General features: G+C 37.7%; 6 protein-coding genes across 7 annotated transcripts; 5 read left to right on the top strand and 1 right to left on the bottom strand.

The window, feature by feature from the left end:
* The first annotated feature begins 186 nt into the window (after positions 1–186).
* Positions 187–8,970, top strand: LOC119998709. The gene is made up of 22 exons (XM_038846084.1): positions 187–518; positions 655–1,807; positions 1,918–1,989; positions 2,114–2,318; positions 2,447–2,558; positions 3,324–3,419; positions 3,509–3,601; positions 3,848–3,940; positions 4,177–4,269; positions 4,401–4,485; positions 4,563–4,622; positions 4,701–4,753; positions 4,847–5,013; positions 5,135–5,345; positions 5,515–5,572; positions 5,739–5,795; positions 5,918–6,163; positions 7,185–7,249; positions 7,388–7,444; positions 7,530–7,623; positions 8,348–8,488; positions 8,571–8,970. The coding sequence occupies exons 2-22, from the start codon at positions 674–676 to the stop codon at positions 8,706–8,708; spliced, it is 3,330 nt and encodes a 1,109-aa protein (XP_038702012.1). The 5' UTR covers positions 187–518; positions 655–673; the 3' UTR covers positions 8,709–8,970.
* Positions 8,971–9,830: 860 nt separating this feature from the next.
* On the top strand, positions 9,831–10,346 carry LOC119998629. The gene has a single exon (XM_038845967.1). It carries the CDS (start codon positions 9,831–9,833, stop codon positions 10,344–10,346), a length of 516 nt encoding a protein of 171 aa, XP_038701895.1.
* Positions 10,347–11,905: 1,559 nt separating this feature from the next.
* Positions 11,906–12,385, top strand: LOC119998628 (polyubiquitin 12-like). Its single transcript, XM_038845966.1, has one exon. The coding sequence runs from the start codon at positions 11,906–11,908 to the stop codon at positions 12,383–12,385; it is 480 nt and encodes a 159-aa protein (XP_038701894.1).
* Positions 12,386–15,819: 3,434 nt separating this feature from the next.
* Positions 15,820–19,885, top strand: LOC119998854 (vacuolar protein-sorting-associated protein 37 homolog 1-like). Its single transcript, XM_038846320.1, has 7 exons — positions 15,820–16,086; positions 16,722–16,937; positions 17,218–17,305; positions 19,051–19,090; positions 19,212–19,258; positions 19,353–19,473; positions 19,561–19,885. Exons 1-7 carry the CDS (start codon positions 16,073–16,075, stop codon positions 19,722–19,724), a joined length of 690 nt encoding a protein of 229 aa, XP_038702248.1. The 5' UTR covers positions 15,820–16,072; the 3' UTR covers positions 19,725–19,885.
* A 190-nt stretch (positions 19,886–20,075) lies between these two features.
* LOC119998855 (pistil-specific extensin-like protein) lies at positions 20,076–21,394 on the bottom strand. The gene is made up of 2 exons (XM_038846321.1): positions 21,203–21,394; positions 20,076–20,729 (listed from the first exon to the last, which is right to left on the bottom strand). The coding sequence occupies exons 1-2, from the start codon at positions 21,369–21,371 to the stop codon at positions 20,386–20,388; spliced, it is 513 nt and encodes a 170-aa protein (XP_038702249.1). The 5' UTR covers positions 21,372–21,394; the 3' UTR covers positions 20,076–20,385.
* A 793-nt stretch (positions 21,395–22,187) lies between these two features.
* Positions 22,188–27,774, top strand: LOC119998853 (aspartic proteinase 39-like). Of its 2 annotated transcripts, none has more exons than XM_038846318.1 (10): positions 22,188–22,866; positions 23,512–23,641; positions 23,742–23,992; positions 24,568–24,795; positions 25,583–25,745; positions 26,362–26,435; positions 26,734–26,830; positions 26,936–26,999; positions 27,216–27,287; positions 27,370–27,774. In XM_038846318.1, exons 1-10 carry the CDS (start codon positions 22,634–22,636, stop codon positions 27,609–27,611), a joined length of 1,554 nt encoding a protein of 517 aa, XP_038702246.1. In that variant the 5' UTR covers positions 22,188–22,633; the 3' UTR covers positions 27,612–27,774. The 2 variants fall into 2 exon arrangements, with proteins under 2 accessions (XP_038702246.1, XP_038702247.1); XM_038846319.1 differs by having other exon boundaries at positions 22,731–22,866; positions 23,468–23,641.
* The last annotated feature ends 226 nt before the right edge of the window (positions 27,775–28,000 follow it).

Genomic DNA, 28,000 nt, shown 5'->3' with positions numbered 1-28,000 from the left:
ACATAGTATGACTGATTTTCTGAACTTAAGTGATAATGTTGGGCTTAGAAGAGTAAATTCGTGAAAGTTTTGGCCAGAGCGAACAATATCATAGTATTATTGGGCTAGGCAGAATCAGTCCAACCTTGGAAGGTATATAGATAGCCCTTCATCACATGGCTAAGGCTCGTTTGGACTGTATGAAAAGCAGTCGAGGTTATTATCGTCATTGTCCACTGCATTCCCTTGATTGCTTCCCTCGTTTGCATACAAAGGTTCGGCCTCTTTCTGCTTCACACCGAAGCCGTCCATCACATCGGCGCACACAGTACTACAGTAGTAGTTAGTTCAGTTCCCAATAAGAGGAAAAGCCCTTCTTCTTCTCTCAGTTTCTCACCAAGCGGACGAAGCCCTACAATAAATCGATCCTCAAAAAACCCTAGTTTCTTCTCAATTTCGACCCATCATTTTGTATTTTTTTCAATATTCAAAGCCCGCAACAAAGGCACCGCCGCATGGCTCTTATCTGATACTTTTTGGTAGTCTTTCTTAGCTAATTCTAGTTTGAAGCCGTAGATTGCGCAATTTTGCCTTCTTCTTTTCTTTTCGTCTTTGCAGGTTTCTGTTTTGATTTCAATTTGTTAATTTTTGGAGGTTATTCTGCTGGTTTTTTAGTTGGATTTGCGAGAGAGGCATGAAGCGAGAGGTAGCTTATGTGTTGGAGGTTCAGTCTCAGCTCGTTGGTTCACTCGGCGAGAATCGTTCGTGCATAACTCAGTCTCCGCCTGAAACTCGGGCGACTTGTTGTACAGAAGCCGAGAGTGTTTGCCCTAAGAGATTTAGAGTCACTGACGTGAATGGTTTCATTGTTTATACTCGGCTTAAGAAGTCTCGAATCAATGGATGCTCTAAATTGAGGGAGAATCCGGTAAATGGGAGAATTAAAAGCTTAGAAGAAGAACCAGAACTTGATTCAACGAGCTCTTCCATTGAGGAGGAAGGTCTAGCTACTGATAATGTACTTGAGAAAAATGAAGCATTGGACAAACAAGTTCAAGCGAATCATCTGGTAGATAGTGGAATTGAAGCAGGTATAGTAGCTGAAGCTGTAAATAGGAAGGAACCAAATGGTAGTGCGGTGGAGGAAGAAGAGGTGGGGTTAGGGAATGCAGATTGTAAAGAAAATGTGGCACTACTGAGGCAGTACTCACGAGCTACATTGAAGATGAAGGTAACCATGGAAGCTGCTGATGGTAGGGCAAGTTCTGTAGTAGAGCAGATCAGCCAGTCAGAGCAATCTACTGCCGACAAAGAAGGTGTGGCTGAGGCCCCATTAAATTTTATGGAGAGTAGCAAACCACCAAAACGATCCACGCGGTCAGCTTTGAAGCTGATGGAAGAGCAAGTAGAAGTAACTGTCCATGGCATGGAAGTAATTGACAATAGAAGTAACTGTAGGGCGATTTCTGCAGTAGGGTCGATCAGCAGGTCAGAGCAATCTCCTTCCGACAAAGAAGGCTTGGGTGAGGCACCATTAAACTTTACTGAGAGTAGAAAACCAAGACGATTCACGCGTTCAACCTTGAAGGCGAAGGAAGAACCAGTAGAAGTAACCGTCCAAGGCGTGGAAGCAATTGACCATGAAACAACTTCCAGAATAGATGTTGAGATGATTGCTGAAGGAAGTGCTTTGGCAGCTTCAAAGAAGAATTTGGAGTTGAAGATGTCGAAAAAGATTTCGGTAGACAAGAAGCCTATGACGGTCAAGGAACTCTTTGAGACTGGTTTGCTTGAGGGGGTGCCGGTGATTTACATGGGTGGGAAGAAGGTTGTTTTTTTTTTCACAGTTTTCTAACCAATTTTTTATTTGGTTCCTAAAGTTTGTGTTATTGTGTGATTTATTTATTAGTCTTTTAACCTTTGCATTTCTTAATTTAGGCATTTGGTCTCCGGGGAACTGTTAAAGATGTTGGAATTTTATGTTCATGTTCTTTGTGCAAGGGTTTCAGAGTGAGTGTATTGCGTTATTTGTAGTTTATATGAAAATTTATTCTTTTCTTTTGGAAAATTTTGTAAGCAGACGATTGTTCATTTGATGCATTTTTTCTTTTGTGTTTGTATGTTTTTAATGTAGGTTATTCCACCTTCCCAATTTGAGATTCATGCATGTAATCAGTACAGACGTGCTGCCCAGTATGTTTGTTTTGAGAATGGAAAGAGCCTACTCGATGTTCTGAAAGCATGCAGAGCTGCTCCTCTGCATGAGTTGGAAGCAACAATTCAAAGTGCTATTAGTTCTTCTGCTGAAGATAGATCTTTCATTTGCATTAAGTGCAAAGGTGATCTTTTCTCTCGTACTCTCTGAAAGATGCCTTGTGGAAGTGATTTAGAAGCATGCTGCCCATATTAGGATCATTGGGCATTAATCACCTTGTTTTTGTTTTTTTATTTTATAAATGTTTTCTAGGCTCCTTTCCTCCAAGTTGTGTTGGCAAACTTGGACCACTGTGCATTTCTTGCTCAGATTCAAAGGAATCAGGAGATGGCCCAAGTTGTGCAATTGTTGATATAAGAACTAGGTATGCTCTCTCCAAAAATTACCTCTTACAGGTTTGATGTCGTTCTGAGTTGGAATTCTATATCATTCTCTTTTTGGAATTGTGTAATGTTTTCTGTTTCTCTGTGGGCTCCTTCCCACCTTGTGTTTTGTCTTGTTATAGAGTTTTCTGCATCTCAGCCTCTGATGTCTTATTTCTTATACTGTTGACCCCAAACGCTAGTATCCAAAATGGTTGTTGCCAGAGAAGGCAGGTTTTAATCTTAGGCATTATACTTTAAGAGAATTCCTTTTTTATTTTATTTTTTTCCTAATTGATAATGTTTTTTTTTGAATGGATTGATAATTTTTGTTGGTACAATGATGAAACAAGATGGACAATAGAAGCTTCAAAAACTCCTTTTATATGCCATTTTCATTTGCTTTTGTGAAGACGTAAAAGTATCAGGATGCTAAGGTAGGGAGGATAGGAAAGTGAAGCTATTTTGTAAGCTATGCTGGACTTTTTACTTGTTTAAGCAACATGACGTCAAAATAATAACCACATGATGCCAGAATGGGTGTACGGAGGATGCAATACTGTAATTGAAGTGATTAGCTTTGTGTTTTGACTTTTGAGCAACATGAGTACACGACGTCACCACTCATACATGCTGCCAGAACTGGGTGTTTAAATAGATGAACTGTATGGACGATGCAATGATGTAATTGAAGTGACTATCTTTGTGTTTATTAAGTGTCCACTAATGAATTCTGGTTCTATAATTAGTTCTCGTTTCTGTTTTAGATTGCCAGAGCCAGAACCATATTTGATTCCAAAGCTTCCCAAAAGTGATTCCACATTTGACTCACCACAGTGTAGTAAATTGAAGATAACCAGGAAGTTGGTGTTTGTTTTTCCCTTTCATTTTAAGCTGCCTGCACCTTTTCTCCTCCTTAATATCTAAGTGTGAATCATCTACATTATTTCAGGTCATCAAAAACTGATTTACTTGCAGTGACCTATAAAAGCGCTTTTGTGCATAAATCTTCACGATTAAGGAGCCAATGGAAGACAACTTCAAAGTTGGTATCTTATTTATTTCCTTCTTTTGTTGTTTGGTCAGTATCTTATATTCTTCTTGGTTTGAGTTTCTACCATATACTTCAGACAAGTATCTTTCGCAACACTTTTCTTTTTTTCTTCTGACAACAAAAAGGAAAAAGAGGAAATAAATCAGGGATATTTCCTTTTCTGCTTTTGTTGGCATACTTTATCCTTGTCTAATTAATCGCCCCATCTCTCTAATGGTTTCTTGGGCATTATTTCAGGTCAATAAAAACAGATTTAATCACAAAGGCTTCCAAAAGTGCTTCAGTGCCCATCTCTTCCAAAAGAAAAAGTCAACGAAAGTCTGCACCAAAGTTTGTATTCTTGTTGGTTGAGTGTTTTTTGTAGCATCCTTTTTTGTTTTGGTTTTTGCTATCCCTTTCTAAAAGGTAAAAGGATCGTTTTGGTTGTGATCCCCAAGAAGCAACAATAACTCAAGCCCCATATCTTAGTCTTCCTGTCTGTATTGCAGTCAACCCCAACACCGCACTGACCGTAAGCATGATTGATCTCTTTAATGTGGTTGAATATGCATTCTTTTTTTTTCCAGGTCATCAAAACCAGCTGCGATCTCAAAATCATTCAAGAATGCATCAGCATATGTCTCTCTGCAAAATAAATGTCAATGGAAGCTAACAACAAAGTCAGTATCTTATTCGAGCTATGTGCTTGCCCCATTGTTTAGAATATTTATTGATTAAATTATTGTTTTTGATACTTGTCAATATGTGGATCTCACTCTTTTTGCTTTTCTTCCCCCTTCCCTTTCTCAAGAAGAGATCAGCGCTTGCATAAGTTGGTTTTTGAGGAAGGTGGATTGCCTGATGGAACGGAAGTGGCCTATTATGGTCGTGGGCAGGTAGTTGGAGTAAAGATTATGTTTGCTTTTATGTTATTTACCTTATCCATATGTAGAATAATTTGTCCTTGTGACAGAAAATGCTTGAGGGTTACAAAAAGGGATTTGGAATATTTTGTTGTTGCTGCAACTGTGAGGTAACTTTTTAATTGCTTGGACTTGATGTTTTCTGGATTTCCTGCTAAAGATTGACATTATTTACATGTAATTTGCAGGTCAGTCCCTCACAATTTGAAGTTCATGCAGGCTGGGCTTCTCGCAAGAAACCGTAAGTCTTCTGGATTATTAGTTTTTTTTTGGCGAATATCTAGACTTATTATTGTGTTGGCCAAAGTTTAATGGTTGGAGTGGTTTTTGGCAGCTATTCATACATATACTTGTCTAATGGGGTGTCACTCCATGAACTGGCGATATCTCTCTCTAAAGGTCGCAAATATTCGGCAAAGGATAATGATGACGTATGTGTCATCTGTGCTGATGGTGGAAATTTATTGCTCTGTGATGGGTGTCCAAGGGCTTTTCACAAAGGTAAAAAGGATAAGTTCTGCTATATTGTTTCTGGGATGACGGTCAGAAATTACTTTGCTTAGGTTCTTTCCCCTACTGGCTTGGTTATGGGCGATGAATGGTTTGCTGGTCTTTTTTGCAGACTGTGCTTCTTTATCAAGTGTTCCTCGTGGTGATTGGTATTGCAGATATTGCGAGAATATGTTCCAAAGGGAAAAGTTTGTTGAGCATAATGCCAATGCTATTGCAGCTGGTAGGGTTTCAGGAATTGATCCTATTGAACAGTTGACCAAGAGATGCATCCGTATAGTTAAAAGCATTGAACAAGAGCTTAGTGGCTGTGCTATATGCAGGTGAGAACAGTTTGTGCTAGATCATATACTAATGGAGCATATGGACCCTATAATTTACAGTGCAATTTTGTAATGAGAAGTTGTTGGACGCATCACTCTATTTAGCTGCATTCAGAACTGTCTATTTTGTCAATTAGTCTTTTGACTCAGCTTAATTCAATTGCTGCAGACTTCATGATTTTAGCAAGTCAGGTTTTGGTCCTCGAACTGTAATACTTTGTGATCAGGTATCGCCTCTGTTTTTTGTGACTCTTGTTTTTGCATCTGGGGCTCAGTACAATCTCACTTTTGTAATCAGGTTATTTATGTTTTTTTTACTGTTGCTTTCATTTATATGACTAATTGGATCACCTGTTTCTTTCTTCTTCTTTTTTTCTTTCTATTTTGCATTAGTGTGAGAAGGAACATCATGTTGGTTGTTTGAAGACCCAAAAAATTGCTAATTTAAAGGTTTGTGATTATGATTATTTACCTTTTGCATGGATCAGCTTGTGCATCAGTCTCTTTATTTCTGTCCAGAGATCATACTTTTCTATTTCTTGATGTAAATGCTAATGCCATCTCCATGACAGGAATTGCCGAAAGGGAAGTGGTTTTGTTGCGTGGATTGCAGTAAGATCCATTCTACCTTGCAGAAGTTGCTAATTTGTGGAGCTGAGAGACTCCCTGATAGTTTTTTGAATGTTTTAAAGAAGAAGCATGAAGAAAAAGAACTTGGAACCATTACAGATATTGATGTTAGATGGAGGCTTCTGAGCAGTAAAATTTCTTCTTCGGAAACTAGGTCGTTGCTGTCTCAAGCAGTTGGTATTTTCCATGTAAGTGCAACTGATGCTTTAACAGGTCAATGCATTTATTTTTCCGTTTTTGTTTGTGAACGCTAATGAATGGTGGTCCTGCATTTTGTTAAGTCATCACTACAAGAAGGATCTCAATTATTAATAGTTGTTCAATCTTATGATAAACTTATTGCAAGATGTTCTATCAAACAATATTATCAGTTACCATCATGCAGTTGCAGGAGCCTCATGCACTAGGATGCTCCTTTTGTGTTGAGTGACCTTGGAAATGTCTAATGTTTTATTGGTTGTCCATTTTATTAATTTGTTCCAGTGACCTTTCTTTTTTTTTTCTGCGAGTTGTGTGACCTTTTCTACGACATATGATTTCAGAAAAATTAAAAGGGTAGGAGACTGGAAACAATACCTAGTGCACAAGGCTCTTGTATTGGTAGTGTGTGGTCTGGGAAGGGCAGAGGACCCGAGATACACAGCTTTATTTATGCATACAGAGAGAGGCTAGGTTGCATAACAGCATCATGGCTTCATGAAAAACTTGTTCAACTTCTTGATGCTACACACATATACCGCTGTTCAATACCTGAAGTAGACAATCCAATGAAAGGTTCAGATTAGAGCTAGCTTCTTCTGAAAACCTAAGTGAGATGTGTAATACACAAAATACGGCAACCGGTTATAGCAGACTAAGATGTTGTTCGACCAGAGTGTGATTACTATTATCATTTTCTTACACGGGAAAGATTTCCTGTAAAGTAGGAAATGATAGAGGATAAAGATCAAATGTTTGTATTCAATTCATCAGATTGCCTTGACATGCTTAGGGAAGACTACTATTTTCGAACTCAAAATTTCAAATGTTTACGATACTGCAAGTCTATAAGTTTGGAGTTAATTATTTCTGCTGTGATCTTGACAAGATAACATTATCGAAATTCAACCCTTGCTTCTGATTGTTTTTAGTATATGCATATGTCTACACATAAAAGGAAGCATAGATAGCATTTCTTAATCAATATTATCCATTTTTTTAACATTTCAGGAGTGCTTTGATCCTATTGTTGATTCAGCGACAGGAAGAGATCTTATCCCGTATATGGTTTATGGGTAAGTGTAAGATATACTTTGTTTTTTTGAATAGAAGATATACTTTGTTTATGTGAGAAGTGGTTTTCCGATGACTTTTGCATGCATTGTCCTGTCCGTATTCTAATTTAGTTGCCCGTCCATTATTCTATTTCACAGAAGGAACTTAAAGGGTCAAGAATATGGGGGAATGTACTGTGCAATATTAACAGTCAAGTAAGATTTTATTTTTTTTTAATTGAAACAAGACCCTAATCCTCCATATGATTGCTGACAATGGTGCCTTCTGATAATTTTGCAGCTCCACTGTCGTCTCTGCTGGAATTCTTAGAGTTTTTGGACTGGAAGTTGCAGAACTGCCATTGGTTGCGACAAGTAAAGATAACCATGGCAAGGTGATACTAATGGGGTTCTTTTCCTATCAATTGCCTTATAATTACTTATTTTTCTCTTGGACCTTTTTCTCCTCATGTTACATATGCTCGATTGTTTTGATTCTAGGGTCCTTCAAGAATAGGCTTTCCTTTTCCTTTTCCCTTTCGATATTATAATCCATGACCAAAATGGTATGACCGTATGAGACAGTGGCATGGTTGTAATTGTATGTTTTGGAAACTCTATAATTAGATTATTAATGTCTAAGCATGTAAACATCCAATTTGTTAGCCACTAATTTGTTGGCTAAGAGTCCAGTGTAATCATAGCCTAATGGCTTTTCCTCACTTCAGTTGCGTGAGGTCAGGTTGTGGCCCTATTTTTTACTTGGCTGCTTTGAGGGTGTTTTCCGTTAAACGGTAAATTAAAGAAGAGTGGGAGGTAAGTACAGAGGCCAGATACTTAGGTTATATATGATAACGGCTTTTTATGTGGTAATATATTGGGTTCTAGTTGTGAAAGGAACAATGAAATTTATGAAGATTCATCCATCAAGCAAAGGAAGGGAGAGCAAAGCGACTATATTTGCAGGATATGTAATAGTTGTACTTACTAAACTTGTTCCTTTTCTTCTGAGTCGAGACTTGTCCTGATTTCCCCATGTATCGAAATTATTTAAGATAGACTTTTTTCTTTGGAGCGGCATGTGAATGTTGATTCTATGAAACCCAATCTTTTTCACAGGGATACTTCCAATTACTATTCTCCTGCATAGAGAAGCTGCTTGGGGTTTTGAATGTGAAAACCCTTGTGCTCCCAGCTGCTGCAGAAGCAGAATCTATATGGACCGATAGATTTGGTTTCCAGAAGATAAAACCAGACCAGGTATTCCTCTTGACACTTGTATTTCTGCTAGTTTCTCAAAACTGCCCTGATATTGAAATGTGATTTCTTCATCCTTCCACAGCTTAGCAGATACAGAAGAAGCTGCTGCCAGATGGTAACCTTCCAAGGAACATCTATGTTGCAGAAATCTATTCCTGCTTGTAGTGTTGTGAATAAAAGTACAGGTGGGTTCATAGAATCTTGTTGTGCAGTTGAATAAAGAGAAATTTTGTTGCTATCTGGGACAAAAAAAAAGTATAGTTCTTCATTCATTTATCCTCTGCCAATCCTGTCAATTTCTGGGATTTATTGTAGATGTAAGCCTCTGTGCATTATTTGATCTCTGAAGAATTGATCTAGAGAGAGCGAATAGTTATCGATCGATCAAGCATTGTAGCCAAATATCTTGTAGTTTTTAGGGCATTGTTGCAAGACTAGTGGCTTTCATGGTTTAAGAAAATATATTGGAGTCATTCCTCATATGATGAACAAGAATACAGTTGCGATTCTTTCAGTTTGTGGAATGATCTGAAGGCAAGTATCCTGTTTGGGCTACAACTTTTTGCGTCAGAATTCTTTTTAAAAAAGGAAAATGATCAATGGGGAGGGATTCCAGTTATCCTAACTGTAAGTGAATCATGTGGGACATATGGAGTTTCTGAATCCACATGTTCATATACATGAAATCCTATGAGTACGATATAGTAGTAGGGATGATTGGAATGTCAGTTGTTGGGATTCCTATCATTATTGTTTTGTTTTAAAAATGATCCCTGAATGTTGTGTTTGGGTCGACTTAATCAAATAAAGACGAACCAGGCTCGGAATTCAGATGGTGTCATTTTTTTGGCCCATGCTCAAACTTTTGGCAGGCCAGGTTGGCTAAGGGGAGTATGGGCTATTGCCAATTCAGAAACTAGAAGGGTATACAATCGGTTTTTTTTTATATAAATTTAACTACATTGACGGTCGGTTACTGACGGTTATTTTGGTTCTTATGATTATCGGTTGATTTTATTAAAATATATATACATTTTATTGAAAATAATCGAGGATCGATTCGGTTGTCGATCAGTTATGGTTATTCGATTATTTTCATATAACCCTAACAGAAACCATTCCTTGTATGTAAATAACAATAACATGACATGAACATATCTTCCACCTTCACAGGAATGAATGAATTACAGAGAACCAAACACGCATTTAATCAACCCCTCCCTCTAATCTGCATGAATCTTGTACACATAAAGTCCTGACTCCTTCAATAACTAATTCATTTGTGCACACTACAGTTGATTAAGAACAAACAACTCAATTACATTTCTCTAACTGCATATTCATGGCCGACATACTCGCCATTACCTTGAACATTCAGGCAGGACAGTTGACCAGAAAGGTGACTCATGTGTCGAAGAATGCAACAATTCTCCATCTGAAGGGACTGATTGAATTGGTTATGCATGTCAAAGCTAGCAGGCAGACTCTCAGCTTCAATGGCCAAGTCTTGGACGACAATCAAACTGTCGAATTCTACAATCTGACTGCAGAAGCCACAGTGATGCTTGCCATGACACCACTTGCCGGAGATCCCAATTTCCTTATCATGCTAGAGTCTGGCTCCAGGTATCACCTTGTGAGTGTGAAGGAGACTTGGTTGGTTGAGGATTTGAAGGCCAAGATTGGAAGGCTCTGGGCTGTTCCTGCCACTGACGTTACTCTCATGACTCGCAATGGTGAAGAAATGGAAGATGGTTTTCCACTGTCTGCATATCTGGTTTCTGAGGATTCTACTGTGGGATTCAAATTGAACTTTGGCTCCGTTTCGCAGAGCTTATCTGCTATCAAAATAAGCTAGCTTATAAGTTATAAAAAAATAAATTAACTTATAAGTTGTTAGGTGTTTGACGAAATTTTATAGTATAAGTTAATTTATAAACTCTAAAAATTTCTATTTAAATTTAATTTAAAAGATAAATTAAATTTTTTTCATAATATTATCTTAATAAAAAAAGGAAAAAAACAAATATAATCTCCAAAATAAACTTCAATTTGAAACTTTTTTTTTTTGGAGTTTATTAAAGCTTATAAACTAGCTTATGTGGGTTGTTTGACATAGTTTATTTCGAAGCTCATAAGCTCCAAAATAACCTTTATCAAACAGGCACATTGAAGCTCGATGAAGACACCATCACCATATAAAAAATGACTAGCAAATGGATCATGGAATGGAATAATAAGAAACTAGCTTCTTTATAATTAGTTAATTACTAGGTTTAAGAGTACTTGTGTATGTAATAATTGCCTTATGATCGGCAACTACTTATGTTGACTTTCATATAAGAATTCTCGCATGTGCATCAATTATGTGCATCAACTTTACGCATTTGAAAATCCAATGACTATAATAAAGCATAACAAAAGCGGAGACCACACATTTGTTATGGAACCGCTGCGTTTATGATTGAAAAATAAATGCGTAAAATTGCTGCGCATAGTTGGTGTGCAATGTGCGAAGTACTCGACTTTCATATGATGTTGTGGTTTGATCAAATATAAATATATTACAAGCACTAATTAAAGCAATCCTGTCAATTTCTGGGAACTTACAATGAGAAGTTTGTAGATGTAAGCCTTTGTGCATTATTTGATACCAGAAGAATCGATCTATAGAGGAAGGGAATTGATATGCAGAAGGAATTCTCAGTAGTCAGCTGGAACCCACCAAACACACTGACTGCTGGCAACTCTAGATCATTATATTAGTTTTAAACATAATGAATATTTAATAATTAATAATTATAAGATATTAATTTGTTGACAATCTTGATATTTTATGGATCATAAAATTTATATCAAGACACAAAAATTCTCACATATAATTGGGGTTGGTAAAAAAAACCGATTCTAGGTCAGACAATATTACATACTTATGGAAGTATTCACGTGTCTGAATCCTAACCCTGATTGGATTTCGGATGTACTTAATTGACTAAACCCATATTGGTTTAAATTCGGACAATAACTTGATTTCTGTATTTGAACTTGGACCCGAATTTCCAACATATAAACTGGGACCGTCGAATCCGCATGCAAAAAGTTTTTCACTTGACGATATGATAAATTAGAGCAAAATCCAAGTGTGACCGTAAGGATATTGCTCCTGCCGAAACAATAACATGACATGGAACATTTTTTTTTTTTCCACAATAACATGACATGAACATTTTTTCCACATTCACAAGAATGAATTCAATTAGAGAGAATGAAACATGCATGAAATCAATCCCTGTAATTCGCATGAATCTTGTACATATAAAGTCTTGATTTCTTCAATAATTAATTCATTTCTGCATAAAGAAAGTACAGTACAGTTGATTAAGAACAACTTAATTACATTTCTCCAACTACAATTTCATGGAGGACATACCCACCATTGCCTTGAACATTCAAGCAGGACAGTTGACTGGAAAGGTAGGTGTGGCCAAAAATGCACCAATTCTCCATCTAAAGGAATTGATTGAATTGGTATTGGGTGTCAAAGCTAGCAGGCAGATTCTCAACTTCAATGGCCAAGTCTTGGACGACAATCAAACCGTTGAATTCTACAATCTGATTGGAGGTGCCACAGTGATTTTTGCCATGACACCACTTGCTGGAGATCCCAAGTTCACTATAAAGCTGAAATCAGGCTCCAAGAATTACACTGTGAAGGTGAAGGAGACTCGCTTGGTGGAGGATTTAAAGGCCAAGATTGGGAGGCACTGGGCTGTTCCTGCCACTGATATTAGTTTGACTTACCATGGTCAAGAAATGGAAGATGGTTTTGCTCTGTCTGCATATATGATTTGTGAGGATTCTGTTGTGGGATTCAAATTGAACATTGAAGCTCGTTGAAGACATCACCACCATATAAAATATGACTAGCAGATGAATCATGGAATAATAAAGTAGCTTTATAATTACTAGGTTTAAGAGTACTTATCTATGTAATAATTGCCTTATATGTTGGCTTTCATGTTATACGCTATGGTTCGATCAAATAAAGATATTACGCGCACTAATTAAAGCAAATATTTAGTTGATTAAATCTGTTTTTCAACTAAATTAGACAACATCCTTTTTGAAAAAAATTAAGTTCACATTAGCATTGGCTTATGAAAATCCCTTATTATTGTCTAAAATTTACTTTATGCTGTCTGCATACCTTATTTGTAAGAACTCTGCTGTGAATGTGGAAGTGAATGCTTGACTCCCTCGAAACCTACATAGGAAAGTAGGGTTAGTGTTTGGTGGAATAATGGGTATATAATAAAATACCTTAGATGGGTATGATTCTTCGTTCTAATCATCTTCAATGGCTAAATTAATGGTTAACTAAAACATAAGAAAAACTATTTTCATAGTAGCTTTTGAGTTTTCATATGGCATAACAGTTGTTCATTACTTGTATCCACTTTTCATTTGATCGAATAGCATAACAGATTATCCTATACAAAAGTACAGTAAACTGTATGATACAAGAACTTATCAGTTTTACTTGTAATAGAGTGGCTTCTTCCAGGGTAGCTAGCTTCTCATGCCCAGAAAGCAGCAGTAGAGTCCTGATTTCGAACAACACTAGGTTGTGCTGCCTTTGAAAGTTTTCCACAACCTGAACAATCAGAAAACATAAATATTAAAACATCAGTGGCAGGCGATCTCGCCCAGCATTAAAATACCCAAAATGTATCTAGTCGATTGAATTTGCAGCATCTAATCATGGATCCGAAATTGATTTTCTTTTCAGTTTCCAAACACAATTTCCCACAGTTGAAAACCCCCCAAATCTTTCCAATTTCAGCAGACAAATAAAACACAGAAACTTACTTTGATGGGAGCATTTCTTGAAACAGCAAATCGGAGCCTCCTACGCAGCCTCTTCGGTGTAAAGATACGTACAATCTTCTCAATACATAATTAATCACACAAAATTAATCAATCACAGTGAGAGAAGCACCTGTCGAGGACGGAGGGGAGACTCGTTCGGATGCGATAGTCGTCAGGCGGTCTGGCCCTTTTCTCCTAGGGCTTGTCGGTGTACACGACAATACAAATACTGTCAACCATAAGGCTGCATTAGTAATGTGATCTGATCCTTCTTCTTCCTCTGCCATTCCAAATCCCAAAACCTGAAATGTTTTCAACACTTGTTTCGGAGCTATACTTGCGCTCTTGCATGGTGAAATGGTGATCTCGGCTTCTTTCTTGGCCAAGCCAAGTGTATGGGTCAAAAACCGTTGCCTATAAATGGACCTTGGGCCGTGAAGATCCTTTTTCTCAAAGGACTTGGGCCTGACGGCCTCTCAAGATTAGGCCCGTCAGAGGCTAAGACGAGCCTGAACCACGGGAAGGCCTACGGTAAGGTCAATACAAGTAGTGTCGTGGAAGCCTATTCATTCATAGAAGGCTTAGAGCCCATGATGCTAAGGAAGCTCTTATCTGGGCCCTCGGGCCCAATCAAAGCCCAAGGTCCTTCCGTACGGTCGATATGTGATCAAAAGCACTATAAATAGAGGAGAACCTCTCATTTACTCTCTCAACTATTTGGTACATATCTCTCTAAAAACCATTTACTTCTCTTACTAAATATTTCCCTTCCTATTGATTGACTTGACCATTGGAGCTTCCCCGGCCGACACCATATTGATGCCCTAGCTTCAAGGTCGACGGTTCGAGTGATCTTGTGGGATTGTCATAAACTTCGATCGATGATAATATATTTTTTTCGGCTAGGTCAAAGAAAAACATTTAGGTCGGGTCACTAGAACAACTTGGCCCACCAAGCTATAAATTTTGTGGGCTTCAGTATGTGATTATATCAGTTATTGGGATATCTATCATAACTGGATAGATATAGGAGTAATTGTTTATAACAAGGATGCTTGAGGTACTTATATTAATTGTATTTAATAGAAACCATTCCTTGTATGTAAATAAGTAAACAATGAATATTTTTCAGTAATCGAGAACGACATTGTATAATTTTATTTTTTAGACATTCGATGTGGGTCTAAACTCAGCTCATACGACTTGCGCGTGCAAAATTCTAAATTTCTCATCTGATGACGGGTAAGTTGAACCAAAGCTCATGTGTGGCCACAAAGATATTACTCTCACTAAAACAATAACATGACAAACATTTTTTTTTTCCCGCAATAACATGACATGAACATTTTTCCACCTTCACAAGGATGAAATCAATTAGAGAGAATGAAACATGCATGTAATAAATCCCTCAAATCGGCATGAATCTTGTACACATAAAGTCTTGACTTCTTCACCAACTAATTCATTTATGCACAAAGAAGTACAGTACAGTTGATTAAGAACAACTTTTTAATTTACATTTCTCTTAACTGCATTTTCATGGAGGACATACCCACCATTGCCTTGAACATTCAAGCAGGACAGTTAACTGGAAAGGTGGGTGTGCCCAAGAATGCACCAATTCTCCATCTGAAGCAACTCATTGAACTGGTTATGGATGTCAAAGTTAGCAGGCAGACTCTCAGCTTCAATGGCCAAGCGCTGGATGACGTTCAAACTGTCGAATTCTACAATCTGACTGCAGGTGCCACTGTGATTCTTACCATGACACCACTTGCCGGAAATCCAAATTTCACTATCATGCTCAAGTCTGGCTCCAGGAATGACACTTTGTTTATGGAGGTGAAGGAGACTGGGTTGGTTGAGGATTTGAAGGCAAAGATTGGGAGGCACTGGGCTGTTCCTGCCACTGATATTACTTTGACTTACCATGGTCAAGAAATGGAAGATGGTTTTGCTCTTTCTGAATATCTGATCTCTGACTATTCTGTTGTGAGACTCAAAGTGAACATTGAAGCTCGTTGAAGACACCATCACCATATACAATATGAGTAGCAGATGGATCATGGAATGGAATAATAATAAAGTAGCTTTATAATTAATTACTAGGCAGGTTAAATAGTACTTATCTATGTAATAATTGCCTTATGATGGTAACTACTTATGTTGGCTTTCATGTCATGTTATGTTTCGATCAAATAAATATATTATGTTCATTAATTAAAGCGGATATATTAGATGCCACTCATGTGTAGTATCATATAAATGTCTTAACTTCGAGCATTCCTCTCATTTCCGTGTATTTAAAAAAATTCCTAATTTATGAATCATTGAGGTAAACTTTGGTGGGTCAGACGATCTTGAGTTTAAATCCATATCAAACCTAATCTGAAATTCCTAAAAAGGCCTTATCCGACACGTTTCAATAGTAAAGTATTAGACACGGCGTCTCTGAGTCTGCACGATTCGCACCGTGTGTTTCCTTCCACGAACCAGATCTGGCCGCGTATACTACAGGACATTTTCCTTCTCTGCAAAGAAAGTGTAAAATAGGCAGAAACGTAATCGCGATTTCTTCTGAGAAATTAAACAGAGAGCTACGGCTAGAGGGAGAAAGATCGTGTTTTTTTGTTCCTTCGTCCCTCTTATTATCGTAGACTGCTTCGCTTTGCGACAATTTTGTTGAACTTTCGCGATCGAGGATTTCTCCGAGCTATGTTCAAGTTCTGGTAATTGCTCTCTCTCTCTGGCTATCACGCGCTCAGTCTTTGAATATATTTCGTTATTAAACAGTAATTGGGGTTTCTTGTGGTCGATTGTTATCAAACGATTCTTGGCTTTCTTTTTTCAGCTGTTCCATATTTCGAGGATTTTTTTCCATCTTCCTGTTTGTTATTGAATTGAAAGAAGTGACCTTTGATATCCAATTCACTAATTGATTGTTGTTCCGTCGATGATGTTGAGTACAACATTACATCTTGTTTAACTGATTATAATTTCGTTAATTTGTTTGTTCATAACATCTAGGCTGTGCCTGTGCTTCTTTTGCAAATTTGAAGGTATTTGAATTTTGCCATGTTAAATTTTTCCTTGCAATGTTTGTTGAAGTCTCGGGCGAATCTTATGCGTTTTTCTGGTACAAACCTTTAAATTAGTCATCATTGACCGGCAAATGTTTCATATTTGATTAATCTTTGTTCTCTGCAATTTGAATTGTACTCCAATTTCCAATTCCTGCATTTGATGATGCCAGTGATATTTTATGATTTGTTGCAGAATACAAGCGTGAATTATTCACATATATATTCATTCAAATATTTTTATTTCTGTCATCGTCTCTCCTCTAAATTGAGTTCATCTGCAGGGGTTCTCAGGAGCAACAAGCTCAACCACGCCCACAAGAAGTCTCTTCACAGTCTTGGTACCCTCCATCATTAGGTACCTCTCCAAATTCTTCCCGCCCTTCGACACCAGGTAGCAGCTCTTCTAGCAGTTATGCTTTGCAAAGGCCTACTGAATCTCCATCACCTGTTTCACCCGCCGAAGCTGCAGGAATTATTGCTCATCTGAAGGACAAAAGGTGAGAGCTTCGCGAACAATTTAAGTAACAGAGGCTCTGTTGAAATTTCACATATTACTCTCTACCCTTCACATTGTTAGGAATATAACTCACCCAGGGGGTTCTAGAAAGAAAATTGCTTCCTAACTCATTTCCAATGTTTAGTGGTGTATTATCCAAAAAAATTTATGATTTGAAGAAAGCGCTTGAAAGCCTCTATATTGATTATTGACTGCAAAATCCATGTTACCATATATGTGCTTCTTTATCAATCTGTTGTTTTCTCCTAATATTTCCTCAGTATTGATGAACTACGGAAGCTTTTGTCCGACAAAGATGCATACCATCATTTTTTGCTGTCACTCGACCAGGTCAAAATTCAAAATAATGTAAGTTGCCTAACTTTCTAATTTATTTTACTATACATTTATTGCTTGTCCTTTTTTATTTTATAGTCTCTGTAAGAAACTTATTTTCAACGGTTGGCATTCTTTTGGATGTGTCTGTGTTTACTTTTTTTTTGGGTGTCTTCTTGGAAGGAAAGCGCTCAAATCTGTTGTAGGATTAGGCAATTTCTGCAGTTTGTTGCAATATTGTGGCACTTTTTTCTATTGCAAAGATGCAGGAGCTGTTCACATGTCTAACCTTTATCACTGTTTTTGCAAGCCATTGGAGTTGGATATGTCGTGGGATTTGGTTTTCTGGGCTAAGGAGTTAACCCCATGACCCTGCTCTTAATCCATAGTTATAATTTTCCATGGTCTATCTATGACTGTTTGCATGAGCACATTCCAAATTAAAATAAATGGAAGAAAGAACTAGAACACCCATAAAGGTATACAACTCCTGTGCACAAGACTCCCGTAGTAAGCAGTGTCTTGGACTGCATGATGTATGCATACCTTGCCTCCAAATAATATGTGGAAATATTGTTTCTAAGAATTGAAGCTATTACCTATAGGTTGCACCCTTGCAACCTTACCACTGTGTCACATGTGGAAAGATTGTTTCTAAGAATTGAAGCTATTACCTCTAGATTGCATCCTTGCAACCCTACCACTATGTCACATGCTTGTCTATGACATAGATATATACATACTAACAAATTGTAGCTCAGATCAACTTAGGTTTTTATATCATCATCATCCGAGCATTTATCCCAAACAAATCGTTTACGCAATTCATTTCTACATATGATCATACTTTCATAAACTCCTATTAAATCCATGTCCGTTCTTACTAGTTCGAGCCATGTCTTTTTAGGTCTTCATTTTCGCGTTCTACTCTCTTTGATACATGTTCTCTCGATTCTCTTCACTGCCGTACCTCTATCTCTACATTGTACACACTCGTATCATCTTAAACAGTTTTCTTACCTTAGATCTAATAAGATCGTTTCTTATCCTATATTCCCTCGTGTGGCCAGACATCCATGGAATTGTTCGCATTTTTGTTAAATATATTTTTTTGGATACGTTATCTCCTATGCTCAACACTTAGAACCATACATCCTAGCGGGTCTAACTGACCTATAGAAAATTTTCTTTAACCTTAAAGGAATCTTTCGGTCGCATCAAACCTCGGATGCACGCCTCTACATCATCCATCCGTTTTAATCCTATTAGCTACATCTTCACTAATGTCTTCGTCATCTTGGATGTTTTTATATGCATTCAAAAAGTACATTTTGGGATAAATAGTGGGTTCTAGTTTTAATTTGTTGAGGCTGGGGAGAATTAAACTATGCACTAAGGAGCTGGTCACTACTAGGAGTCTAGGCCAGAAGAGCTCCTTATATGTGCATACATTGAGTTACCCAGCTCTGTGTGAATAGAGGCATGCCCCATTATCCACATATGAGCGCGTTAAAATGACAGGACAGATTCACACATGCCTACATTATTCACAATACTACTTTTGTTTTTTGATGAAACCATATGATTGCTACCAAATATAAAAGCACTGCTGAATTTTGTTCTGGGGTCATATATGCATTACAAGGCTGGCTTCATGTTACCAAGTTAAAAAATCAGTCAATTTAATGTTGTAATGGAATTCCTTGTTTATGAAATTACACCGCCATTATGCTGTTTTGGAGCTCATTTTTGTTTTACTGTTGTCAAACTGACTTCAGATAAGAGATGAACTTCGCAAGGAAACTCTGCAACTTGCCAGTGAGTTTTCAACTTCCTTTTACTACGTTTCCCTTAATGTCATATGTTTTGATAATTTTTTAGTAGAACTAATTCTGGCAGGCCAATTCTAAATTCTAAATTCTTAATTCACATTCAATAGGGGAAAACTTGGAGAAGGAACCGCAGATTACAGAGCTTCAGAACCAAGTGAGGTTCTTGGATTATATAAGCTCACATAGTTGTTCATTTATATCATCTCAATGACCCTTCTACTTATTTTCCTCCATTCATGCATTTACAGTGTAGGATAATCCGGACATCTGAGTTGGCTACTGCTCAGGAAAAACTGAATGAGCTAGAAAGACAGAAAGAAGAGATTTTGAGGGCCTACTCCCCTGCATCCCTTCTACAAAGGCTTCAAGGTAGATGGCAATGATAATTTGAGTCACCAGGTTTCGGACTTAGTTCATGTTGATATCTGATGTGAGCAATGCATTTCTTATTTTCAGAGGGAATGAACCAGACAGAAGTAGAGTCTGAGACCCTGCACCAGCAACTCCTTGATAGAGAGACCGATCTTGGAAGTTTTGTGCAGAAGTTCAAGAGGCTGCGGACCACTTATCACAAGCGAGCAATCGTCCATCTTGCAGCTAAAACCTCTTCGACCGGGTGATTCACACTTGATTGTCCTGTCCATGTATACCTGAATATAGAAGGGATTGTATTACTATTTCATCATCTGAAATTTCGTATAGTTTTGATGCAATTTTAAATGTGTGAATTACCTGGTCCTTTGTTTTGGTTGTAAATTTTGATTTCTTTTTTTGGTTTTAATGTCTACTTTCTGATTCAACACTTTCACATCTATATCTGCTTGGCTGATCTGACCTTATGGTTGGAGTTCTCTTATGCAAACCACTATTTGCTTCACTGAAGTAATTATGCCGCCTTGCATGAACTCGAGACGCCTCCGGGATAAGTACCCGAGTTGAGGCGGGATAGACAACTGCCAAATGCACCGAGTTGAGGCAGAAGTAGCCGCGTTGGCAACCCACCTCACCATTTTGCGGTAGCAAAAGAAGCTGCTACCAGTTTTATTAATCTAACCTCAACGTAGTTTTGTTTAAGGTTCAAACATCTTTTGTCAACACAATTCATATTTCTACAATTTTGAAACTTAACTCATCTTTTTTTGGTAGGTCAAAATACAACACACTATCAAACGTGTCTATAATATAATGATCCAATTACGAATTCCTGGTGAAAAGAAAATACAATGGAATTAGGAAAGAAAATACAATGGAACTAAGAAAGAGAGTTTCAACAAATTGCTACTAGTTGCTTCCTTCTCCCTCCTGGTTTTCACTAGTGTCAGGTTTCTCACACATTGGAAGAGTGCAATAAAAAGGACCAAGTGTATATTTAACCAAATCGCGGAACACCGAGCTTGGCCGCTGGAGCTTAACCCCTGATTTTCCACTACCAAAGTTGGTGAAAATGTTGCAAACTGGATCTGGGGATGACACCAGCCTCACTGTACACAACTCTGGCTTGACTTCCTTGCCGTTCTTGTACTTGCTTATGGTAATGTCATATTCGCCTTGTTCGTCTGTCTCATCACTTCCATAATGTATTACTCGGTGTCTTTTGTCCATACATGTGATGGACACCTTAGAACCTGCAATATAATGGAAAAAGATCACAAATTTAGTCTATATGCACAAATGGGTGCATGGTGTAAACCACAGAGCAATAGCTCATGCGGTCATATATGTGGGTTTAAGGTGGATGATGTTATAGGCGGAAGTTCGAACCATCTAAGAGTATTTTCATGAGGTTTTCTTGGTTCCGTGAGCCTACCCACTTCCGGGGAGGGGTAATTAGAATCTTCATTTCTCTCGCATGAATTTCGATTCAGTCTTACCCATTGTTAGTTTGGTACGGGTTGTTTTGGTGGTCCAAGATTTGCACCCACCCAGCTATGAGGGCATTAGGAGCTTCATATCTGCCGCATGGGATTCGACCCATTTTTACCCGTCGTTAGTTTAATGTAGGCTATTTTGGATGACTCGAGTTTTACACCCAGCCAGCTATGGGTGGTTCCTCGATAACAAAAAATAAATAAATAAATAGAGGGTGCATGATGTATACCTTTAATGGGTTTGGAACCATGGATCCATTCATTGTAGCCCTGGTTGCAGTCCTGGCACAATACTTTGCCTCCTACATGGAAGAACTCCGGTTCCCCACCAGCAATAGCCAAATTGGTGCTTGTCAACCAGGCTGCTGCTACTATTAGCATTAACACTCTCGCTGCCATTTTTGTTTTCTTTGTATATCCAGAATCAGGTGGAGATGAAATGTGTATATATAGGAGAATATATGCATATGTATATATATATATATATATAGGAAGCAGACTTTTGAGATAGGAGTCCTGGTCGTGGATAGGCACTACTTATGACGTGCAATCCATTTTGTGTTATAATTGTACTGATTGCAAATAAAATATGACTATATATAAGATTGAGAATCTTCACTTATTTTTTTAATTAAATACTTACAATTATCTTTTGAAAAACACATATTTTTGAAAATATCCCACAATTATAATGGCTTATATTTTAAATGTTTTATGAATTGACCGATAATCGAACAAATCGATCGATTATTTTTAAAAAAATACATATTTCTTTGAGAACCAACCAATCGACCAATTAAATTCAGGTGTAAACTATCGATTATCATTGATTTTTTTTTGGTTTTTGACATAAATTTAATCGATTGATTGGCTCTTAAAGAAATATATAAATTTTTTTTGAAAATAACAATTCAGTTAAAAGTCGTTTTGATTATTGAAAAAGTTGAATTACATATTTGTTTAAGAATCGACTGAAATAACTAACTGATAATCGAAATAACCATCGATAACTGATCGATCGACCGGTTAAATTTAAATTCAAGTGTAAATGGTCAGTTACGATCAATTTTTTTTACCTTTCGATTTTTTGACATGAATTTAACCGATTAATCGGTTGGCTATCAATTAGTTCTGTAATTTTTTTGAAAATAACGACTAGGTTATTAGATTTTCTCGGTAATTTTATGCAGCGTCTTCGTAGTAGTGGCCCTGAGATGAAAAATACAGAAAAACAGTGATCGTACATATGTATTTTTCTGACCAGTCGCATAGACCGCCGCGTGCGTCACCACCGTCTTCTACCCGCTGTGGTAGTACTAAATAAAAGCAGTTTTCGACTTTCCGTCGTCATTTCATTGTCCCCGGTCAAGAAATGCGCGAGTCACACACACTTTCACCGTTGCGCAGCGGGTCCTTTCTCAGGGAGTGTCTTTTTCGTAATGGTTAATTGAAGTATAATCCAGACTTTTCACTTTTCAGGCCAAGTATTTGATAATCAAGAAACATAGCCTGGAGTGTTCAATTCAATCTTTTCAAAGCACCCCGTCAGTCTTTGCCTCTTCTCTCTATCAGGTCTCTTCATGTACAGAAGTGAGAAGCATCTCCAACTTGATCTCCCTCATTAGTTCCTTCTCCAAGAACTCAATTGAATACCCAACCAAATGCGATTCTTGCATACTTTTCTTCTCCTGGTTGTGGGTTTTGCCACTGTGTCTGTGGTGTACTGCGCGAGCTTTCTCCCTCTGGAGAGAGCTTTCCCCTTGAACCGCCCAGTCGACATTGACAGACTTAAAGCTCGAGACTTAGTTAGACACGCTCGACTCTTGCAGGGAGTGTCTGTTGGCGGTATTGTCGACTTCCCCGTCGAAGGTTCCTCCGATCCCTTCCAAGCTGGGTAACCTTTGTCACATTTTGCTGTGATTTTCTAAGGTTCTTGAATGGTGGTTTGTTTCCAAATTGGAAATTAAGGAAATTTTTGTGGGTTTTTTTGTTAATCAGTGTCGGGTTTGTTTTCACGTAATGTTTAACATTTGAAGTTTCTTCGTTTATTGTATTTGTCTGGTCTAATTTTAAGCGACTAAATGAATTTTCATTGATGGGTTTGTTTTTAAATTGGTATATTCTTACAAAATGTTGGGAATTTACTGATCGATAGTACTGATTCTTTCCTTTTTCTAGTCTGGTTTTTATTATTTGATGCACATTTCCTGCTTATGCTATGTTTGATAGCCTAAAAAGTGGAGGAAGAGAAAATGGATAGAAAGAAAGTGAGATCATTGGCTTTACCATACTGTATATTTTCTTTGTTTACTGCTTGTGGACTAGTGTTGTGCACTTGTGCTGTCTGGGTGCCCTTTTCCTTCCCTCTCAAGTTTTTCATAGTTCGATTGTTTGTGCATGTAAAATTGGCTTGGTTAACTAGAGTTCTTGTGCTCTTTCAGTCTATTTTAGGTTGAGATGGATGTATATATTGTAACTTGGTATTCTATGTGTAGGCATTAACTATGATCTCAAATATCAATTTCCTGGTCTTCCGTAGGCTTTACTTTACAAAAGTGAAACTGGGCTCTCCTCCAAGAGAGTTCAATGTGCAGATTGATACCGGAAGTGATGTATTGTGGGTTAACTGCAATTCCTGCAATGATTGTCCACAATCAACTGCACTTGGGGTTAGTCCTCGCTTTATTTGATTTTAAATTTGAATGAATTCGTGGAACTAAATGAAATTCTGAAATTCTCTTATTGTTTATACTATATTGTCTTTCGCAGTTTCAGCTTAATGTCTTTGATGCTGCCAGCTCATCAACTGCTGGACTGGTTTCTTGTTCAGACCCAATTTGCACTTCAGGAGTTCAAACGACAGCAACTGAGTGCTCTTCGCAGAATAATCAGTGCAGTTATGCTTTTAAATATGGAGATGGAAGTGGGACATTGGGTTTTTATGTCTCTGATATGTTTCGTTTTGATGCGATTTTGGGGGAGTCTTTAATTTCTAATGCTTCTTCAATCATTGTTTTTGGGTAAGTTTTATTTTTTAACTCTGAAGGATTATGGCTGTGATACAGATATGGGATTCAAAAGGTTATTCACTGGAAAAGGAGGAAATAGGTAAAAGGGGAAGGAGGAAGCCTGATCAAGTAATTTGCTCAAATTCTTCTCTGGACAGAGAAGAAATTAGGTGCTATAGATTAGGATGATGGTGGCATCAATAGTTGCAATAGTGGACTTTAGTTTTAATTAAGAATTAAACTTGATGGAAAAATATAAGCATACTAGTACTGATTGCGTTGCTTATTCACTGTAACCAACCAAAAACTTTCAGATTTGTCAGTAAATTCGCAACCCAAACAACTTTTTCTGTGGTTGATTGATGATGAACTTTTGCTTGGTTGGTTCTTTAAGTTAAGTTTGAACGAGAAATTTGAGGGACTATCTTTGGCTACAACTATGTGACAGGACGTGGGGCGTGATTCTTTTAACCCATTACTGTCCCTTTCTCAGATTTTGCATTAGTTGTTGTTACTTGTTAGTCCCACATTAATATTCATTTTTATTCTGTTGGAGCTTATTGCTTTGGTGATGGTGTTGGAAACAGTTGTAGCACTTATCAATCTGGAGAGTTGACTAAGACGGATAAAGCAGTTGATGGGATTTTTGGTTTTGGCCCAGGGGATCTGTCAGTTATATCCCAATTGTCATCTCGAGGAATAACACCAAGAGTGTTCTCCCATTGCTTGAAAGGAGAGGGCAATGGAGGGGGTATACTGGTTCTTGGAGAGATTTTGGAGCCTGGGATTGTTTATAGCCCACTTGTCCCTTCACAGTACGTCTTCCTCTGCAGAAAGATTCCTTTCTATTGTATTTACTAATTGTTTGGTTGCTGTTTTCTTTTCCTGGATCAATATTATGTATGCTTTATTTTGGAAATTCACAAGTTCACTTATCTTAGTTTTGTACATCTGTGGTAGTAGTGTTTTCCTTTCTATTTTCTCCCTTCTCTTGGGTGGTCGTTTGGGGGTATCCAAGAAGCACCTCAGCCATTTACATCTAAATAATTTAGGCAAGACATAAAACACCTACTTATATTTAGGTAAGCCATAAAGTGACTTAGATTGTAAGTTTCTTTACTTGAAGTCTTGAACATCCCTATCTTATTAAAGACAGATCTTCTGATTGTGGATAGCAAACGAGCTTGCTTGAAGTGAGTAAAAAGTTCTAACGTTGACATTGAATCTTTTTCTTTCGGGAGACCAGTTGTGTTGATGGCCTATGGAGTCTATTCTCCACGTGGCCTTTCCAATAGCTTTTTGTTTGGGGGCTTGGGGGTTGTTGATTGTATAGAGCATGAATGAAGGGAACGTCTAAAATTTCGGCTTTGTCTACTTCAAATCACGCCTCAATCATTGTCTTGAATTTTTTTATGGGTTGGGTGGGAGGGGTTTACCTCTTATGAAAAACTAGTGCACCATCTCAATTTTTGTTTCAATGAATTTATGTTACTAACATGTTTTTTTTTAATTTTTCTCATTTGATATCCTTCGGTTTCATTTGGAAAATGAGAATGGTGATTGTACATTATGTTTGACAGCTTCCTAATTCAAAACTTTCAGGCCGCATTATAACTTAAATCTGCAGAGCATTGCTGTCAATGGACAGCTGCTTCCCATTGACCCAGCAGTTTTTGCGACAGAAAATAACCGGGGAACTATTGTTGACTCTGGTACAACATTGGCATACCTTGTGGAAGAAGCTTATGATCCTTTTGTCAGTGCTGTAAGTTTGGATTTCCTTCCCAATTTGCATGCGACTTTGATAGGCATAATGGTTGCTTGGACTAATTAACTGGACAATAATCCATGTAATTCCTGTTTGGAAGACTCAAAGTTTGAGCTAACTATAAAAAAAACAATTACAAGTTCATGGAAAAACTGCTTATTAGGCCATGCAATTGATATGGTTCTTAGTCATCATTGCTGTTTTATTCCCTAACCCCTCCCAATTGGAGCTATGGGGGTTTCTGTAGAGAAATATAATTATTTTCTTCATGGACAAAAAAAAAAACAAGGAAGAAAAAAAAAAGTAAATTAGAGGAACATGTGGCGCAATAGTAGAGTTTCAGGGTGCAATCTAGAGGTCATAGTTTCAATTCTGGTAAACAGTCTCTCCACACATTATGTGGTGGTAAGGTCTGCATACATCTTGTCTGTCCCTCGCCCCACCCACTGCGGGAGCTTTATGCATGGGAGTTATTTAAAACAAAAATTAGATGAACAAAAGAGTGGCATAAATGGATTGCAAGTTCTCCCAATTTGGGGGTATAAGAATGCTGTCTTTCACAAAGATGATGGTATTATCTGTTTCTAAAACTGTTTTGTTATTCAATTTGTAGGTAACAAGCACTGTTTCACAGTCAGCGACTCCCACCATTTCCAATGGAGACCAGTGTTACCTAGTCCCTACCAGGTTTATTTTGCCTCTTCATCATATAAATATTGATTCACTACTCATGGTTAATATCTCTTTCTGAGAAACGCAAGACATGGAAAGCCTTGTGAAGCTCGGATATGGATTTAGGGCTCTCTCTTTTCCACCCATAACGTGTATGTGGTTATATGGTCCTTTCCCTGCTCTGTACATGGGAGGCATCCCCCTCAAATCTCAATATATATCTTTTTCTGCTGTTCTAGAAAAATAATGCTTTTATGATCATGCGTTTTCCCTTTTCTTGTTTTCTGAAAAATACTGTCTTTTCTGAATCTAGCATATCCGACATATTTCCTCCGGTCATTTTAAATTTTGCGGGTGGTGCATCCATGGTGTTAAAACCAGAAGAGTACCTTACACATCGTGGATCCTATGTAAGTTGTTCTACCAGTTACGTATATATTTTACCGATGTGTGTAGATGTTCTTGTGAAAAATATTACAATTGAATGAACTGTGACGGATTTTTTATTGTTACAGGATGGCGCTGCAATGTGGTGCATGGGGTTTGGGAAATCTCAGGAAGGAATAACAATATTAGGAGGTTAGACCCTGGATTAGCTTCTTTCATGTTCAAAAAATCTGCTAAAGGGTTCCACTGTCCAAACAAAGAAGTTCTTTATACTTCAATTTCCTGCGGCAAGTGAATGTGGCTCATGAAGACCAATTCCGCGGCATGCAGGCCAATTATGAACACGCATTTTATTTATTCTCTTCATATTTGGCATTAATGTTCTTGTTGTTTCCTTCAAACTTGTAGATCTTGTTCTAAAAGACAAAATTTTTGTATACGATCTGGCTCGTCAACGTCTTGGCTGGGCTAATTACGACTGTAAGTTAAATGATTAACAAAACATGTGTTCTTAGTTGGTACCATTTCCCTCTGATTTTTTGTTTTCACTTCCATGTATCAGGTTCATTAGCTGTAAATGTCTCCATGACTTCTGGTAAAGATCAGTTTGTCAATGCAGGACAGCTGAGCGCGAGCAGTTCATCGAGAGAGATGGTCTTTCGGCTGCTACCTCTGGGTATTATGACTCTCCTAGTGCACATATTTGTGCTTACGTTCTCCGAATTCTTTCCTGAATGCGCATCGCTATGGCCCATTTTCCATTTTTGGCTATTGGAGAGGCATATATCTTCATTCAGATTGTAAAGTTACTGCGCAGAAGGCATCTTTGCATGACCATCTGGAGCATCTCCTACTGCTTCCGAGCTAGAAATGATACTGATGCCCAACCTGCAGGTCAATTTTGTGAACTTTCTTCGAGTATTTGTGGACCTTTGAGGAATGTATCTTAATAGCACGGTTTCTAGTCTCTGAATCTTCATCATGATTATTGGTAGGGATAGCAAAAAAGAATCGGTTTCGGTCGGTCAACATCACGTGTTTATAAAATATTTATATATCCGAACCTTAATCTGGATTGGATTTCAGGACGTACTTAATTGATCAAATTCGGATTTGATTTAAATCTGGACAAGTAAACCAGACAATAACTTAATTTGGGTTAGGGTCTGGACAAATAAATTAGACCAAAAAAA

Source organism: Tripterygium wilfordii, chromosome 5 (assembly GCF_013401445.1).
Source record: "Tripterygium wilfordii isolate XIE 37 chromosome 5, ASM1340144v1, whole genome shotgun sequence".
In the NCBI taxonomy this organism is placed as follows: domain Eukaryota; kingdom Viridiplantae; phylum Streptophyta; class Magnoliopsida; order Celastrales; family Celastraceae; genus Tripterygium; species Tripterygium wilfordii.
The sequence above is the reverse complement of the archived record's forward strand: the minus strand, read 5'-3'. Positions and strand labels throughout refer to the sequence as shown.

Excerpts from the sequence above, each read along its gene's own strand:
- LOC119998709 (XM_038846084.1), top strand. The coding sequence starts at position 674 with ATGAAGCGAGAGGTAGCTTATGTGTTGGAGGTTCAGTCTCAGCTCGTT. Across the intron at positions 1,990-2,113 it reads CTTTGTGCAAGGGTTTCAGA|GTTATTCCACCTTCCCAATT; the intron begins GTGAGTGTATTG and ends TTTTTAATGTAG. Across the intron at positions 7,445-7,529 it reads TGTGCAATATTAACAGTCAA|CTCCACTGTCGTCTCTGCTG; the intron begins GTAAGATTTTAT and ends ATAATTTTGCAG.
- LOC119998629 (XM_038845967.1), top strand. The coding sequence starts at position 9,831 with ATGGCCGACATACTCGCCATTACCTTGAACATTCAGGCAGGACAGTTG.
- LOC119998628 (XM_038845966.1), top strand. The coding sequence starts at position 11,906 with ATGGAGGACATACCCACCATTGCCTTGAACATTCAAGCAGGACAGTTG.
- LOC119998854 (XM_038846320.1), top strand. Across the intron at positions 16,938-17,217 it reads GCTCATCTGAAGGACAAAAG|TATTGATGAACTACGGAAGC; the intron begins GTGAGAGCTTCG and ends ATATTTCCTCAG. Across the intron at positions 17,306-19,050 it reads AGGTCAAAATTCAAAATAAT|ATAAGAGATGAACTTCGCAA; the intron begins GTAAGTTGCCTA and ends AACTGACTTCAG.
- LOC119998855 (XM_038846321.1), bottom strand. The coding sequence starts at position 21,371 with ATGGCAGCGAGAGTGTTAATGCTAATAGTAGCAGCAGCCTGGTTGACA. Across the intron at positions 20,730-21,202 it reads TGGTTCCAAACCCATTAAAG|GTTCTAAGGTGTCCATCACA; the intron begins GTATACATCATG and ends ATTATATTGCAG.
- LOC119998853 (XM_038846318.1), top strand. The coding sequence starts at position 22,634 with ATGCGATTCTTGCATACTTTTCTTCTCCTGGTTGTGGGTTTTGCCACT. Across the intron at positions 22,867-23,511 it reads TCCGATCCCTTCCAAGCTGG|GCTTTACTTTACAAAAGTGA; the intron begins GTAACCTTTGTC and ends GGTCTTCCGTAG. Across the intron at positions 26,831-26,935 it reads TTACACATCGTGGATCCTAT|GATGGCGCTGCAATGTGGTG; the intron begins GTAAGTTGTTCT and ends TTATTGTTACAG.